The 18,002-nt window shown below is 43.1% G+C and overlaps 1 protein-coding gene across 2 annotated transcripts in view; it reads left to right on the top strand.

Moving 5' to 3' along the window:
- Nucleotides 1–786: 786 nt before the first annotated feature.
- Nucleotides 787–18,002, top strand: part of IBTK (inhibitor of Bruton tyrosine kinase) — a 101,007-nt gene continuing 83,791 nt past the window's right edge. Inside the window, exons 1-2 of one of the 2 annotated variants that reach the window (XM_056565959.1) lie at nt 787–1,088; nt 10,159–10,765. In XM_056565959.1, coding sequence (XP_056421934.1) covers nt 10,445–10,765 — 321 coding nt within the window. In that variant the 5' untranslated portion in view covers nt 787–1,088; nt 10,159–10,444. The remainder of the gene's footprint in view (nt 1,089–10,158; nt 10,766–18,002) is intronic. The other variant, XM_056565960.1, reaches the window with a different exon arrangement.

Genomic DNA, 18,002 nt, shown 5'->3' with positions numbered 1-18,002 from the left:
AGAAGTGCGACAAAATCAAACCTATATAAGTAGGGTATCATTTTAACCGTATGGAAGAGAATGTGTCATTTTTACCGAAAAATGTACTGTGTAGAAACGGAAGCTTCCAAAAGTTACAAAATAGTGTTTTTTTCATCAATTTTGTCGCACATTGATTTCTTTTCCCGTTTCACCGTAGATTTTTGGGTAAAATGACTGATGTCATTACAAAGTAGAATTAGTGACACAAAAAATAAGCCATCAGACAGAATTTTAGGTGAAAATTTTAAAGGGTTATGATTTTTTTAAATTAAAGAGGAAAATTTGAAAATGAAAAAACCGAAAAAGCCAGGGTCCTTAAAGGGTTAAGAAACAAATGGGCTGAGTCCTTGAGGGGTTAAGGGATAAAAAAAAAAAAAAGCCTCTGAAGAAACTCTCTGATTGGTTGCTATGGACAACTTGTCAACTTTTCCTCCGCACAGTTTTTGATAAATCCCTTGCCTAAAGCGTAAACAAAACCCAGTTTACTGTACGGGTGTATTACACTAACACTACCACTAGATGGTTCAGTAACCAACCTAAATATCGGTGTACGAGCGCCTCCTTGTGGGTGAAACCTGAACTAATACATCCCAACAGCCTACTGTAAGACGCCCGTAAAGCGAGCTCACTGTCCCGCCCTATATAGCACGCATGATCACATTTAGCCAATCAGATTTCGTATCCATATTTGACGACGTCATCACGTTCTGTCATTATCATTACAGTACAGAGCTCTGGGCGATGGGAGGGGGTTGAATTCCGCAATCAGCGGTTCTTGTTTTGATTGACACATCAGTGGACCAATCAGGGAGGAGATAGTAAGACGTCTCCACCAATAATTGAACGAGTGACATTCACGACCCACGCTATTGGCTCCTCCGAGCTCAGACATGTAGTTGTAGTGTGTGGCAGCAGCCAATGGGATGGCCGCTTACTGCCTGTGATCCTCCAGTGCCGTGGCTGCCGGCTGCTGTCCTGTGTGTCTGCTGTGTGTCACCATCATGAAGAGCGTACAGTGTGTCATGTCCCCGTGTGCCCTCACAGCTTCAGTCTTCAACTAGCAACCGGTGAGAGGCGCCACCCACACCGCAGCCCTGTCATCATTGTGCTGCACAGGGGAACAGCTGTCTGCCCTATACATGTCAGGGGAGTGTGTGAGGGGGCATACAGCAATGGCCGGACCTGGGGGCATAGTCTGTACATCACATAGGACAGTGTTTCCCAACCAGGGTGCCTCCAGCTGTTGCAAAACCACAACTCCCAGCATGCCCGGACAGCCTTTGGCTGTCCGGGCATGCTGGGAGTTGTAGTTTTGCAACAGCTGGAGGCACCCTGGTTGGGAAACACTGACCTAGGAGGTCTCCTGTGTGATTCTCCAGCCTACAACTCCCATCATTCCCTGACTGCATGTTACTGGAAGTTGTAGTTTCTGAACAGCTGGAGAGCCACAGGTTGGTGAACAGTGATGTGTGTATACAGGGATCCCCTCTATTAGAGATGAGCAAATTTACAGTAAATTCGATTCGTCACGAACTTCTCGGCTCGGCAGTTGGACTTATCCTGCATAAATTAGTTCAGCTTTCAGGTGCTCCGGTGGGCTGGAAAAGGTGGATACAGTCCTAGGAAAGAGTCTCCTAGGACTGTATCCACCTTTTCCAGCCCACCGGAGCACCTGAAAGCTGAACTAATTTATGCAGGATAAGTCATCAACTGCCGAGCCGAGAAGTTCGTGACGAATCGAATTTACTGTAAATTCGCTCATCTCTACCCTCTATAATACACTGGCATGAAGTAAAGGCTCCCAGGATTGGGGGAACAGTAAGGTCACCTTTAGTAATATGCTGGGGTGTGTAGGCCGAGCCTGTGACCAGGGATGGGGTGCAAAGGGAATGGCCACTTTTAGTGTCACAGAGGGGGACACCCATATGTTATAGTGATATAGGGTGTGCGCTGTGACCCCTGCAGCTTCTACATACATCATGTAAGGCCTCATTCACATGGCCGTATTGTGATGTCTGAATAATTAAGCTATTACCTACAGTTAGGGCTTCCACCTGGCCGCTATTTTGGCCACCCTGTTGGCATTTTTATATAAAAAATACCGGCAATGGCATGGCGGGTATTTATCCAACCAATCCTCCAACTTCCGGAATGTTGCACCATATACTATACCAGTGTTTCCCAACCAGGGTGCCTCCAGCTGTTGCAAAACTCCAACTCCCAGCATGTCCGGACAGCCAACGGCTGTCCGGGCATGCTGGGAGTTGTAGTTTTGCAACAGCCTGAGGCACACTTGGTTGGAAAACACTGACCTGTACTGTATACTACTATATAGTCCAACATGCTGGGAGTTGTAGTTTTCATTTGGAACAGGCTGTATCCGGGCATGCTGGGAGTTGTAGTTAGTAATTAACTGCAACTCCTGAATTTAATAATAATAATATAATAATAATAATAATAATAATAATAATAATAATAATAATAATAATAATAATAATAATAATAATAATGATGATTAATGATCAAAAATTCACATTAAAACAAAAATGGTACTGTTAAAAACTACAGATCAGGGCACAAAAAAATGAGCCCTCACACGTTATAGGGGTCAGGATAGGACATTTCCCTTGCATATGTGTATCCTGTGATGTCACGCATATAATTATTTATGCAAATTAGCATGGCCAGTATTTTATTTTTTTTGCTGGCCACATGAGGCCATCTCCTCCACATAGGAGGCTTTTATAGGATTGCAGCGTCCTAGAATATTAGAGGCCTTTGACATGTCTCAGGCAGCAGACACACTGTGAAGTGCGAGTCGCAGTGTATCCGCACATCCAGCACATCGCGGCCGCTCCCCCGGCTCCCTGAGCTACACAGAGAGCGGCCGCGATGTGTGCGAGTACACTGCAGGGTAACTCGCACATCGCAGTGTTTCTGCTGGTAGCGGCGGATTGCCGCTATTAGCAGGCACAAAGAGGGCAGCACTTTAGGGGCCTTTGTCAGCAGATCCGCAGCTGCGGATCCGCTGACAAATACGCCCGTGTGAATGCACCCTCGGGTGCATTCCCACCTAGCGTATTTTGCTGCGTATTTGCTGCGTATTTGCTAGAAAATACGCAGCAGCAAATATGCAGCAAAATACGCCAGGTGGGAATGCACCCTAAAGAGAGAGCTATCACTACTACATGTCAGTCACTGAGGCTATGTTCACACTATGTTAAGGATCTTCATTTGTCAGATGTGCTAAGTAAAGCTCCCGACATATACATTAAGGGTGCGTTCACACGTACAGGATCCTGTGAAGGATTTGTAACTGCTGATTAGAAGCTGTGCTCAGTCATTTAGGTTACATTAAAATCTGCAGCAGAAAATCCTGCGCATCAAATCTGCGTATGTGTGAACGTTCCCTAAACAGGTTGTGACGGATACCTTATACTGTTACCAAGAATTTCCAGCCCGGCAGCTTCTCTTATGAACTTCCAGCTTTATTGCAATATAAATAATCCAACACACAGGACAGGAGAATGGTGACGCGTTTCGGTCTCTCCACCAGACCTTAGTTACACAGCAATGGATTAACCAGAACCCTATATAGGGAGAGGAAGCTGGCTTGATTCCAAACATCTGTGGAACCCGGTCAGCTTAACCCCTTAAGGACCAGGCCATTTTACACCTTAGGACCAGAGCGTTTTTTGCACATCTGACCACTGTCACTTTAAACATTAATAACTCTGGAATGCTTTTAGTTATCAATCTGATTCCGAGATTGTTTTTTCGTGACATATTCTACTTTAACATAGTGGTAAAATTTTGTGGTAACTTAGCATTTTTCTAACTTTGAAGCTCTCTGCTTGTAAGGAAAATGGATATTCCAAATATTTATTTTATTTTATTCACATTTCCAATATGTCTACTTTGTTTGCATCATAAAATTGACGTGTTTTTACTTTTGGAAGACACCAGAGGGCTTCAAAGTTCAGCAGCAATTTTCCAATTTTTCACAAAATTTTGAACCTCGCTTTTTTTCAGAGACCAGTTCAGGTTTGAAGTGGATTTGAAGGGTCTTCCCATTAGAAATACCCCACAAATGACCCCATTATAAAAACTACACCCCCCAAAGTATTCAAAATGACAATCAGTAAGTGTTTTAACCCTTTAGGTGTTTCACAGGAATAGCAGCAAAGTGAAGGAGAAAATTCACAATCTTTATTTTTTACACTCACATGTTCTTGTAAACCCAATTTTTGAATTTTTACAAGGGGTAAAAGGAGAAAATGTATACTTATATTTGTAGCCCAATTTCTCTCGAGTAAGCACATACCTCATATGTCTATGTAAATTGTTCGGCGGGCGCAGTAGAGGGCTCAGAAGCGAAGGAGCGACAAGGGGATTTTGGAGAGTACGTTTTTCAGAAATGGTTTTTGGGGGGCATGTTGCATTTAGGAAGCCCCTATGGTGCCAGAACAGCAAAAATAACCCACATGGCATACCATTTTGGAAACTAGACCCCTTGGGGAACGTAACAAGGAATAAAGTGAGCCTTAATACCCCACAGGTGTTTCACGACTTTTGCATATGTAAAAAAAATATTTTTTTTTTCCACTAAAATGTGTTTCCCCCCAAATTTCACATTTTTGCAAGGGTTAACAGCAGAAAATACCCCCCAAAATTTGTAACCCCATCTCTTCTGAGTATGGAGGTACCCCATAAGTTGGCATGAAGTGCATTACGGGCAAACTACAATGCTCCGAAGAGAAGGAGTGATATTTGACTTTTTGAGAGCAAATTTTGCTCAGGGGGCATGTCGCATTTAGGAAGCCCCTATGGTGCCAGAACAGCAAAAAAAAAAACACATGGCATACCATTTTGGAAACTAGACCCCTTGAGGAAAGTAACAAGGAATAAAGTGAGCCTTAATACCCCACACGGGTTTCACGACTTTTGCATATGTAAAAAAATATATATATTTTTTTCACTAAAATATGCATTTCCCCCCAAATTTCAAATTTTTGCAAGGGTTAATAGCAGAAAATACCCCCCAAAATTTGTAACCCCATCTCTTCTGAGTATGGAGGTACCCCATAAGTGGACCTGAAGTGCACTACGTGCGAACTACAATGCTCAGAAGAGGAGGAGCACCATTGAGCTTTTGGAAAGAGAATTCGTTTGGAATGGTAGTCAGGGGCCATGTGCATTTACAAAGCCCCCCATGGTGCCAGAACAGTGGACCCCCCCACATGTGACCCCATTTTGGAAACTACACCCCTCACAGAATTTAATAAGTGGTGCAGTGAGCATTTACACCCCACTGGCGTTTGACAGATCTTTGGGACAGTGGGCTGTGCAAATGGAAAATTACATTTTTCATTTTCACGGATCACTGTTCCAAAAATCTGTCAGACACCTGTGGGGCGTAAATGCTCATTGTACCCCTTATTACATTACATGAGGGGTGTAGTTTCCAAAATGGGGTCACATATGGGGGGGTCCATTGTTCTGGTACCATGGGGGCTTTGTAAACACAAGTGGCCTTCAATTCCGGACAAATTTTCTCTTCAAAATCCCAATGGCGCTCCTTCTCTTCTGAGCATTGTAGTGCACCCATAGAGCACTTTACATCCACATATGGGGTATGCTCTTACTCAGAAGAAATTGGGTTACAAATTTTGGGGGGCCTTTTTTTATTTTCCCTTGTGAAAATAAAAAATTTAGGGTGACACCAGCATTTTAGTGAAAAAAAAAATTTTTTTTTCACTTTCCCATCCAACTTTAATGAAAATTTGTGGGGTGTTCAGGCTCACTATACCCCTAGTTACGTTCCGTGAGGGGTGTCGTTTCCAAAATGGGGTCACATGTCTGTATTTATTGTTTTGTGTTTATGTCAGAACCACTGTAAAATCAGCCACCCCTGTGCAAATCACCAATTTAGGCCTCAAATGTACATGGTGCGCTCTCACTCCTGAGCCTTGTTGTGCGTCCGCAGAGCATTTTACGCCCACATATGGGGTATTTCCGTACTCAGGAGAAATTGCGTTACAAATTTTGGTGGTCTTTTTTTCCTTTTACCTCCCGTGAAAATAAAAAGTAAAGGACAACACCAGCATGTTAGTGTAAAAAAAAATTTTTTTTTACACTAACAGGCTGGTGTAGACCCCAACTTTTCTTTTTCATAAGGGGTAAAAGAAAAAAAAGCCCCCAAAATTAGTAACGCAATTTCTCCCGAGTACGGAGATACCACATATGTGGCACTAAACTGTTTCCTTGAAATACGACAGGGCTCCGAAGTGAGAGAGCGCCATGCGCATTTGAGGACTAAATTAGGGATTGCACAGGGGTGGACATAGGGGTATTCTACGCCAGTGATTCCCAAACAGGGTGCCTCCAGCTGTTGCTAAACTCCCAGCATGCCTGGACAGTCAGTGGCTGTCCGGAAATGCTGGGAGTTGTTGTTTTGCAACAGCTGGAGGCTCTGTTTTGGAAACACTGCCGTACAATACGTTTTTTATTTTTTATTAGGGGGACAGTGTAAGGGGGTGTATATGTTGTGTTTTACTCTTTATTATGTGTAGTGTAGTGTTTTTAGGGTACATTCACACTGGCGGGCGTTTACAGTGAATTTACGGCTAGGAGTTTGCGCTGCGGTGAAAAATTTGCCACAGCCCAAACTTGAAGCAGAAAACTTACTGTAAACCCGCCAGTGTGAATGTACCCTGTACGTTCACATGGGGGGGGGGGGGGGGGGGGGCAAACCTCCAGCTGTTTCAAAACTACAACTCCCAGCATGTACTGACAGACCGTGCATGCTGGGAGTTGTACTTTTGCAACAGCTGGAGGTACACTGGTTGGAAAACCTTCAGTTAGGTTCTGTTACCTAACTCAGTATTTTCCAACCAGTGTGCCTCCAGCTGTTGCAAAACTTCAACTCCCAGCATGTACTGATCGCTGAAAGGCATGCTGGGAGATGTAGTTATGCAACAGCTGAAGGGATCGCAACTACAACTCCCAGCATGCAGAGACAGCTGTTTGCTGTTTAGGCTTTCTGGGAGTTGCAGTTTTGCAACATCTGTAGAGCTATAGTTTAGAGACCACTGCATAGTGGTCTCCAAACTGTGGACCTCCAGATGTTGCAAAACTACAACTCCCAGCATACCCAGACAGCAAACTGCTGTCTGGGCATGCTGGGAGTTGTAGTTTTGCAAGATCTGGAGGTGCACAGTATAGAGATCACTTTGCAGTGGTCTTAAACTGTAGACCTCCAGCTGTTGCAAAACTGCAACTCCCAGCAAGCCTAAACAGCTCTCTGGGCATGCTGGGAGTTGTAGTTTTGCAACATCTGGAGGGTTACAGTTTAGAGACCACTATAGTGGTCTCAGACTGTAGCCCTCCAGATGTTGCTAAGTAACTCACCGGCTTCTGCTGGATCCAGGGAGCTGCGTCGCGGTCCTTTTCTTCCGCTGATCGTCGCCGCTGCCGTCGCCGATGGGTAAGTGGACTCCGGCGCCGGTCCCTGTCGGTTTCCCCGTCCTGCCCCGCCTATTGTGGGAGGGCAGGACGGGGAAACCGAAAGTAAACCCCTCCGCCCCCGATCTGCTATTGGTGGTCGCGTCTAGACCACCAATAGCAGAGATAGGAGGGGTGGCAACCCTGCCACCTCACTCCTATCGCTACAGGGGGATCGTGGGTGTCTAGGACACCCGCGATCCCCCTTCTATTCCGGGTCACCATAGACCCGTATGACCCGGAATCGGCGCAAATCGCAAGTGTGAATTCACTTGCGATTTGCGCCGATCCCCGACATGGGGGGGTCTAATGACCCCCCTGGGCATTTGCGCGGGGTGCCTGCTGATAGATATCAGCAGTCACCCCGGCGCGATCCCCGCCAGGCGCGCGGCGGGGACCGAAATTCCCACGGGCGTACAGGTACGCCCTTGGTCCTTAAGTACCAGGGAGCAAAGGCGTACCTGTACGCCCTTGGTCCTTAAGGGGTTAAAGGAGATCTGTAGTGCAATATAACTAGGTATAGGGTATAAGTTATAGATCGCGGGGGGTCCGAGCGCTGGGGTCCCCTGGGATCTCCTGGACAGGGCCGCAGCAGTATGCTGAAAAGGGGGCGTTCCGTCCCCGCATGACACGGCGGCCGACACGCCCTCTCCATGTACCCCATAGAGATACATGGAGGGGGCGTGTCTCTGCCGCCCATGAGATCCCGGGGGGGGGCCCCAGCGCTCGGACCCCCCGCGATCTATAGCTTATCCCGTATCCTTTGGATGGGGGATAAATTATTTTGCTCTGGAATAATCCTTTAACTCTTTACATACTCAATACACAGTGAGTTAAAATCATTCATGTTTTATAAACATAAATAAGGTGTCATTTTAAAAATCACAGGGCAATATATAAGAACACAAATGTAAATGTATAAATGTGTAATGCCCTAGACATATAGCGGGAATATGGAGAGAGACTCACAAATAAACCGCATCAAATCTGTCTGGTGCGAATTGGTGTCAACATCCCATATAAAAGATGATGAGTGACAACCACACACTATGCATGGATGGAAGTGAGACGTCAGGATCGCACATTTATACTGCAAGAAAGAAAAAAGCTGTATATAAGACAGGAAAAACAAAAATAATGCCTTATACTGATCAACTGTAGATTATGTTGGCGAGTGTATAACCTATATGTCATGATGCGTCCAGGGATTCATATGGTGGGTGGATGCCTCTGGCTCCCGTTACCTATCTTTTTATGATGTTTATGATAAATCGATGCCTCTCACATACATTGACATTCATCATCCAAAGATAATGGCAGCCATTTAAAGGATAGGTTTTTAGTATATGATATAGTATACTTTACTTCACCATCACATGCTCAATTTTTGTGGTATACTGACAAATCCCGGCCAATAGGATAATAGGACATCATTAGGCTAATATAACCATGTAGACAAAGTACAGTATCCTTCTGTATTTTTTTCTTTTTTAATTGTCGCACATAAAATAGCAAAGAGCTCGAATGGAAAAAAACTTGTATTTCTTAAGATGATAGGTTGTTACCAATATAAAGTGTATGTTTATGGACTTTAATACTCATGGTCACCATCTTTTTACATCAGTTCTTACAGAACATTCAAGGAGTCTGTGCTTCTAATGTGGGGAACCACATGGTGGACCAGGGGACCACATCACCATCTGTTTATAAACAAAAAATGGTTAACGTGTTACTTTTGTTCAGGGAATCTTGTTTCTATACTATAAATCTGGTCATAAACTTAGAATGATGTCCAACCTGTGAAATTGTCATTTTAGCTGTGAGGCCACTTATTATGTCGAAAACTATAGCGAGAAACTGGTTAAAATCCATCTTCATGCCCTTTTATACACACAAAATTGTTGTCAGATCCCATAGACCCCTGCTCTGTCCAGTGCACAAACTGGTCAGAATGCAGTTGCCATACGAGAAGGCATGTGGGTAGACCCAGTGCTAAGTAAGTGTGGCCTATTTTTACATGCATTCACTTATGTAAACTAAAAGGCATTTGCCTCGGGATACCCTGCACATGCTGGCTCCTTGCATGAACGGTATATGGCAATGGTGATCAGGCACCATCCATTTGATTAGGAACCTGGGGATACCCTGCACATGCTGGCTCCTTGCATGAACGGTATATGGCAATGGTGATCAGGCACCATCCATTTGATTAGGAAAGCTTTACTGGATCCCATACAGTCATTGGCATTTGCCTCGGGATACCCTGCACATGCTGGCTCCTTGCATGAACAGTATATGGCAATGGTGATCAGGCACCATCCATTTGATTAGGAACCTGGGGATACCCTGCACATGCTGGCTCCTTGCATGAACAGTATATGGCAATGGTGATCAGGCACCATCCATTTGATTAGGAAAGCTTTACTGGATCCCATACAGTCATTGGCATTTGCCTCGGGATACCCTGCACATGCTGGCTCCTTGCATGAACAGTATATGGCAATGGTGATCAGGCACCATCCATTTGATTAGGAAAGCTTTACTGGATCCCATACAGTCATTGGCACTAGGTGTACAGCCATCTTCTATCTTTGTGATCTTTCTAATTCTTTTGTTCTTTTTTTTCCCGTACAGGGGGACCGCGCAATTATGGAAGTTTAAAAGAAGGCGAGGTTCCCGGCGTGGGGGGGGGAGACCCCCTCCCTCTGCCCGATCTGTTCTCTTGTTGCTTGACTTATGGCAGGAACTAAATAAAGGACTATATCATAGAGATCTATTTTTCTATACGTTTGTACAAATATTTATAATTGTTGTACAGTGCCAACGGAATTTCCAGTGCTTAGGAAGGAACCTTTTTTGTTCTCCCTTTGAGCCTTACTTTTTTCGGTATATTGTGAAGGATTTCTCAGCAGTGAAGAGAATGGATGTGGTATGGCCAGAGTGTACTGTGCGCTGCCGCTCACTACAGCATGCACTGGATGTCATATCTGCAGTGACCAGGGGAAGCGAACAGCAGATCAAGGCCTTTCTCTCTTCTTATTGTTGCAATGCCACCACCCTCAAGGATGATTTGGGGCGCAATGTTGTTCATATTTCGGCATCCTGTGGTAAAAAAGGTGTACTGGATTGGTTAGCGGCCAAAGGTATTGACCTGACTGTCAAAGACAAAGAATCTGGATGGACAGCTTTACATAGAAGCATCTTCTATGGCCATATAGACTGTGCTCTGACATTGTTAAAGGTAGGTCTATAAAAGCATCATAAAAGGGGTATTACTGGCACAAACATGGATCACTCATGCACTAAATAGGGAATAAGTGGGTAGAATATTTGGCTGTTTTTAACATCTTTGTATTATCCCAGAGGATCAATTTACATGGAGTGTTCAATATCTCTGCAAATACTTTTGGGGAGAATTTATCATCCTTCTTTGCTTGGGTAGGGGCGTAGAAAAGTTGCAAATTTTTATGCCAACATTTTTTGGTAACTTGCATTTTTTATTTTTTTACACCAGCAGTGTTTGTTGTTTGTGGCTTATTAGAAAGCAGGGGTGGCCTCTCACACCTGCTAGATTTACTAAAACAGGCTTATGTTGTTGCCGAATTTAGACAGAGGTGCACGAGGTAGCCACTGATATTCTGGGAAAGGCCACGTTCTCATGTGCAGAACGTATGTGCGAAAAATACAGGCGGACATTCCACACATTTGAATGTTCCAATGGGCACTAGAACCAGAAATGCGCAGGATCGGAAATGCGCTGTCTCATACTTGACTATTTATTTTACGAGAAGACATGTCTATTCTTACTGTGGATATCTCAATATAGGAGAATCTCATTTAAATCAATCGGACTCTGCTACAGCGGAATAATCTCATAAAATTCCACTTGAAAATTCTGCCATGTGAAAGTAGCCAAAGGTTGTCTGTCACTAGCGCTGTGTACGCTGCAAGGCGAGCAGCGATTGCATAGTAATAGCCGATCGCTCTGTCACAGGGCTGCAGTGTACACCGCGCTAGTAAGAGCGCCTTCCACAGTGTAATGCCCAGCTAAAATACATTAGAATTCTCAATACACTAGGGGAGGTTCTCTGTCACTAGTGCTGTGTGCACTGTAGGGACCAAGGCATGAGAAGCCCTGTAGTTCCCAACGCAGACTTTGGTGGCAGCAGAGAGCCAATTATAGCTCTTACTGCTGCTTTAATAATGTTTATATTAGAGAATAATAAAACCTTCTTAAAGCAATGTTTTAAAAATATAACCCCCTAGACCAGTTTTTCCCAAACAGGGTGTCTCCAGCTGTCCTGGCATGCTGGGAATTGTATTTTTGCGTCGGCTGGAGACACCCTGGTTTGGAAATACTGGTCTAGACAGCAGGGCTCCCTCTGTCTCTAGATTTCCATTGCAACTTGAGATTCAGCAACGACTCGCAATAGTACACTGCAATACAGGAGAAGATCACACAGTAAAGACGCATAATAGAGTGAATGAGAAAAAAAATATAAGTTAATAAAATTATTTTTCCTGGTTAAAAAAAAAAATAAAAAATATCCCTCTTTTATGCAACCTGTATTATTATTATTAATTATTTATTAATAACTAGCTGAGTACCCAGCGTTGCCCGGTTTTTCCTTCCTAATCCTTGTTGGGGAGGAAAATAAACAGAGGAGGAAGCTTTTGACTTCATATCCCGTCCTCATATATTGTTGTCATATCCCGACCTCCTATCCCGTCCCCATACCCCGACTTCCTATCTTGACCTCCTATCCTGACCCGGTAATATGTGTACCAGGTATTGAAATATCTCCAGCCGTACGGAAGTTATGTGGGAACATACATTTCCCATTGATTTGCATGGGACTTTAAACAAACCCCGACCCTCACAAATGGGGGTAGTTAATTATTAAATTAACTATCCTATATTTTAAGTGGGCATATAAGTAACATGTGACCAAGTATTATCAAAATATCTCCAGCCGTTTGGAAGTTATGCAGTAACATATATTTCCCATTGACTTGCATGGGACTTTAAACAAAGACCACGCCCCTGGCAAATGGGGTTGAGTAAGGGTTAAATTACCTATCCTATGTTTGTTGTTTACATATAAGTAACATGTGTGCCAAGTTTCATGTTAATATTTTTAGCGGTTTGGACGTGATGCTGGAACATACACACATACATACATACATACATACATACACACATATATACTCGCATATACACACACACACTGAGTTTTATATATATAGATAATTATTAAAAAGGGAATGTTCAGTTGATGATGAAGTTAAATTGGTATTCCAGGAAAAAACTTTTTTATATATATCAACTGGCTCCAGAAAGTTAAACAGATTTGTAAATTACTTCTATAAAATTTTTTTTAAAGGAAAACTGTCACATGTTTGCTCCCGCACTATCCACAGGTACTAATGGATAGTGCGCTAGACGCTGATCCCTATGATCACTACCTCGGCCGGATCCGCCCGGCCGTTCGCCCGTAATATTAGTTTTATTATATCTGGAAATATAGCTGTAACTGGCATGGGCGGAGTTTCTGTAGCTTAACTGGCACTGACGTCACCGCTGCCCGTCCGCAGCGCCACCTGCTTATGAATATTCATCCCCCCCCTCCCTCCAACTCTCCCTCTCTTTGCTGTACCTAACTGGACTTCACTGCGCATGTCAGGAAGTGGTGCATGCACCATGAAGACCAGTTAGGAGCGGTGAAGAAAGGGAGAGCTGGAGGGAGGGGGGGATGAATATTCATAAGCAGGCGGCGCTGCGGACGGACGTCGGTGCCAGATAAGCTACAGAAACCCCGCCCGTGCCAGTTACAGCCAGATTTCCAGGTATAATAAAACTAAGATTACGGGTGAACGGCTGGGCGGATCCGGCCTAGGTAGGGATCGTAGGAATCGGCGTCTCCTGCACTATCCATCAGTACCTGTGGTTAGTGCGTGAGCAAATATGTGACAGTTTTCCTTTAATCCTATTAGTAGTTATGAGTTGCTGAAGTTGAGTTGTTCTTTTCTGTGTAAGTGCTCTCTGATGACATGTGTCTCGGGAACTGTCCAGAATTGAAGTAAATATCCATAGCAAGCCTATTCTGCTTGGTGCAGTTCCCGAGACAGACAGAGATGTCAGCAGAGAGCACTGTTGTCAGACAGAAAAGAACAACTCAACTTCAGAAGCTGATAATTATTAAAAGGATTAAAAAATTTTAATAGAAGTAATTTACAAATCTGTTTAACTTTCTGGAGCCAGATGATATATAAAATATTTTTTTTCCTGGAATCCCCCTTTAAAGCATGTTATCCAGACTTGTTTAGATTGCAGAGGGTGTCAGTCATGCCGTGCGCCTTCCCCAGTCTGAGATCCTGTGCGATCTAAACGTTTGACAAGTTTGGATGACATGTTAAAAGTTTCTGTTAATGACAGTAACGCTTTAAAATATTATTTTATACTACATTGTGCATTCCACAAAGAAATCACAGAAAACAATGGCAGTATTGCTGTTTTTTTCCTATTAATCAAACCTAAAAATGAATAATTTTTTTTTTTACAAGCATTCATACATATGTCAACAAAAAATGGCTCTTTGAATATGGCAAAAAAAACAAAACAAAGAAAAACAACCCTTTGCATTATAAAATATGCAGGGTGCTGAAGGGGTTCATAACATGTCATGTTATTTAGTGTTCAGACAGACTGCTCAGTGCATTGTGGGTGATCGGTTACAGCTGAGCTATACACACTAGATGTAGTACCTGCGGGGTGCAGATAAGCTGCCTACACTTTACAGACCAGCAGGACATTTACTTTCACTACATTGTAAATAAACTATTAAGTTACTTTTACAAAGTTCTATAAGTTTTTTCCAAAGTAGATTTTATCACTGAATTGTTGAAAGTTCTTTATGGAATAACTGTTTGTTCTATCACTTTACCTTTTGTGAACCCCATTCACACAAGACAGTTATATGTACATAAGGCTCTGTTCAGACCTCTTCTTTTCTGTATATGTTAGGAAATGCTCCCCTATATGACCACGAACCTATTCAGTTGTAGTCCATTAGGATGTATATGTTGCCCATTGACTTTTAATGTTGACTTTTCCTATAAAACATATATATATGCCAAAATGGCTGTTCTGTCATGTATCCAGCCTGTTATAGCATATGGACCAGAAGTGTTCTGAACACAAACTAGGGCCTTTATATGAAGCTGAATGGCGGGAAAGAATTAATATTAGTAGCTGCTTTTACAATAATGGGTCCAGCAGTAAGGACCAAAATAATAATGTGAACAAAACTCCCAAAGAAAATAGTGAGAAGACAGGTCTTGCACTAATAATAAGGCAAGAATGGGGAGAGACTAAAACTTAGCTTTTACTGATTATAGATAAACAATCAAATAACAAAACCAAGTGTAACCAAGTGTATAGACCAAAGTCTAAAATGGCCGAGTATATTCAAAAGAAGGCTATAACAGTCCTTCCATGGATATAATTAGTGGACAATGGTTATCCGGAGGCTATAAATCCAGCCTCACCATTGATAACTCTAAAGAATAGTATCAAGAATTATAAACTTCAACATAAGGATGCCCAACGCGTTTCTGTCATAATGTAGTGACGTCATCAGGGGTAAAGCTTATGTAGTGGCCGAACTTAGTGTGGTGCTATAATGCAAAAAGCCGCACGCTTATGTTCGGTCCAAGAACTCAGTATTACATGTGAAAAATACTACTCAATCATAGCATATCCAAGGGGGATGGCAGCCCATGATATCAGGCATGCCTTTTTAAATCTAAGTAAAAAACCCAGCCAGATGGATATATGTTTCAGCCGCGAGACCACAGGAACCTATAGAGGAGAAAAAGAAAGGATACACATATTGTATATGCTCTTCATAATACTCGTTCCTGCAAAAGAAAATCCTCCCCATATTTTATGCATTTACTCACAGCCTTCCATGGGCATGTCAGATTACCTAAAAGGAAAAAATGCAAAAAAGATCCCATTCAGCCAATTGATCCTACTGTAGGAGAGGCAAGGCTAGGGATGGGGGGGAAAACCGCTCAGCGGGGTACTCACGGTCTCTATCTTTCGGCACATATGCGGTGCAGCGCGTACCTGCATTAGCAGGGAGCCGGACTGTTCGGCTTCAGAGCGCTGTCAACTCGTGTCAGCGGCGTCTGACGTAATATCCACTTCCCTTGCTGTGCCGCGTCAGAGCGGTCACACCCCCGTCTGACGTCAGTAAGGAGGGGCGTGGCCCTGTGCTCCGAGTCGCAATCGGTACAGCAAGAGAAGATGCAAAGTAAAACAGTGATTTCTGGCACTCAGTACATAGAGTCCCGTCACTGGAAACACCCATAGCATATCTAATTGTATCAGAGCACCGAACCCACAGTCATAAACATAATGGTAAGTGGATAGGGTGTTAGAAAAATTATTAATTGTATTAATTGTATATATGATGATTTATACAGATTGTAAAGAAAAAAAAAAAAGTTCCTCTTTGCTACCTAATTATTATTATTATTATTAATTTTTTTTTTCCAATCTGAATAAATCATCATATATACAATTAATACAATTAATAATTTTTCTAACACCCTATCCACTTACCATTATGTTTATGACTGTGGGTTCGGTGCTCTGATACAATTAGATATGCTATGGGTGTTTCCAGTGACGGGACTCTATGTACTGAGTGCCAGAAATCACTGTTTTACTTTGCATCTTCTCTTGCTGTACCGAGTGCGGCTCGGAGCACAGGGCCACGCCCCTCCCTTACTGACGTCAGACGGGGGTGTGACTGCTCTGACGCGGCACAGCAAGGGAAGTGGATATTACGTCAGACGCCGCTGACACGAGTTGACAGCGCTCTGAAGCCGAACAGTCCGGCTCCCTGCTAATGCAGGTACGCGCTGCACCGCATATGTGCCGAAAGATAGAGACCGTGAGTACCCCGCTGAGCGGTTTTCCCCCCCATCCCTAGCCTTGCCTCCCCTACAGTAGGATCAATTGGCTGAATTGGATTTTTTTTGCATTTTTTCCTTTTAGGTAATCTGACATGCCCATGGAAGGCTGTGAGTAAATGCATAAAATATGGGGAGGATTTTCTTTTGCAGGAACGAGTATTATGAAGTGCATATACAATATGTGTATCCTTTCTTTTTCTCCTCTATAGGTTCCTGTGGTCTCGCGGCTGAAACATATATCCATCTGGCTGGGTTTTTTACTTAGATTTAAAAAGGCATGCCTGATATCATGGGCTGCCATCCCCCTTGGATATGCTATGATTGAGTAGTATTTTTCACATGTAATACTGAGTTCTTCGACCGAACATAAGTGTGCGGCTTTTTGTATTATAGCACCACACTAAGTTCGGCCACTACATAAGCTTTACCCCCTGATGACGTCACTACATTGTCACAGAAACGCGTTGGGCATCCTTATGTTGAAGTTCATAATTCTTGATACTATTCTTTAGAGTTATCAATGGTGAGGCTGGATTTATAGCCTCCGGATAACCATTGTCCACTAATTATATCCATGGAAGGACTGTTATAGTCTTCTTTTGAATATACTCGGCCATTTTAGACTTTGGTCTATACACTTGGTTACACTTGGTTTTGTTATTTGATTTTTTATCTATAATCAGTAAAAGCTAAGTTTTAGTCTCTCCCCATTCTTGCCTTATTATTAGTGCAAGACCTGTCTTCTCGGGAAAGAATTAAGCCTGTCTTTAAACCATAATTATGTGATGGAAATAGCCCTTTAAGAAAGAATCCCTGCACTGTTGTCTTCAGTAGTCACTTAGAGTATGAATGGTGTGGTACTTGGTCCTCATAAATAGAGGGGAGGGGGACACATTTGAGTGAATAAATCCTTCTAAAAGGGTTGTCTGATTTGGACAGCACATAGAGAATGAATGGAGCCTTACTGCTCCATTCATTCGGGGGACATTTAGACCTTCAAATCATTGGGTGTCCTATCAGTGAGACCCCTAATGATCCATGAGTTATCCCCTATCCTGTTTATCTTGGGATAACCCCTTTAACACACTAGATCCCTCGGCCATGAGCTGGTTGGAGCCATCACCTTATTAATGTGAGTTTGATAGTTGTCACTGGGTTTATTGGGGCATCTGTGTAACACACAATTGCTATTTCCAGAAGGTCGATCTGGTTTATAGACAGAACTTTCCTGTAAGAAAAATCTCTGAATATTCCACATGCAAACATAATCATTCCCTTTTCAGGAAATGTGTAGGATTCCTTGTATTCCTTATGCGATATATTAGAAATGCTGATTTATTTCATACTTTCTGAGGCCACTCTATCATCTGTGTAGTATTGTGTATTCCTTAGCCCGCCCTGAATGTCTTGCCCACATATGCAGGCTGGCATACGTAATAAAGTACCGACTAGCTTAGGAGGAATGATGTGTGCTATATCTTCCCCCTTTTCTA

The sequence above is a fragment of the Hyla sarda genome, chromosome 3, assembly GCF_029499605.1.
Source record: "Hyla sarda isolate aHylSar1 chromosome 3, aHylSar1.hap1, whole genome shotgun sequence".
Lineage (NCBI taxonomy): Eukaryota > Metazoa > Chordata > Amphibia > Anura > Hylidae > Hyla > Hyla sarda.
This window is presented reverse-complemented; position numbering and strand designations above follow the sequence as displayed.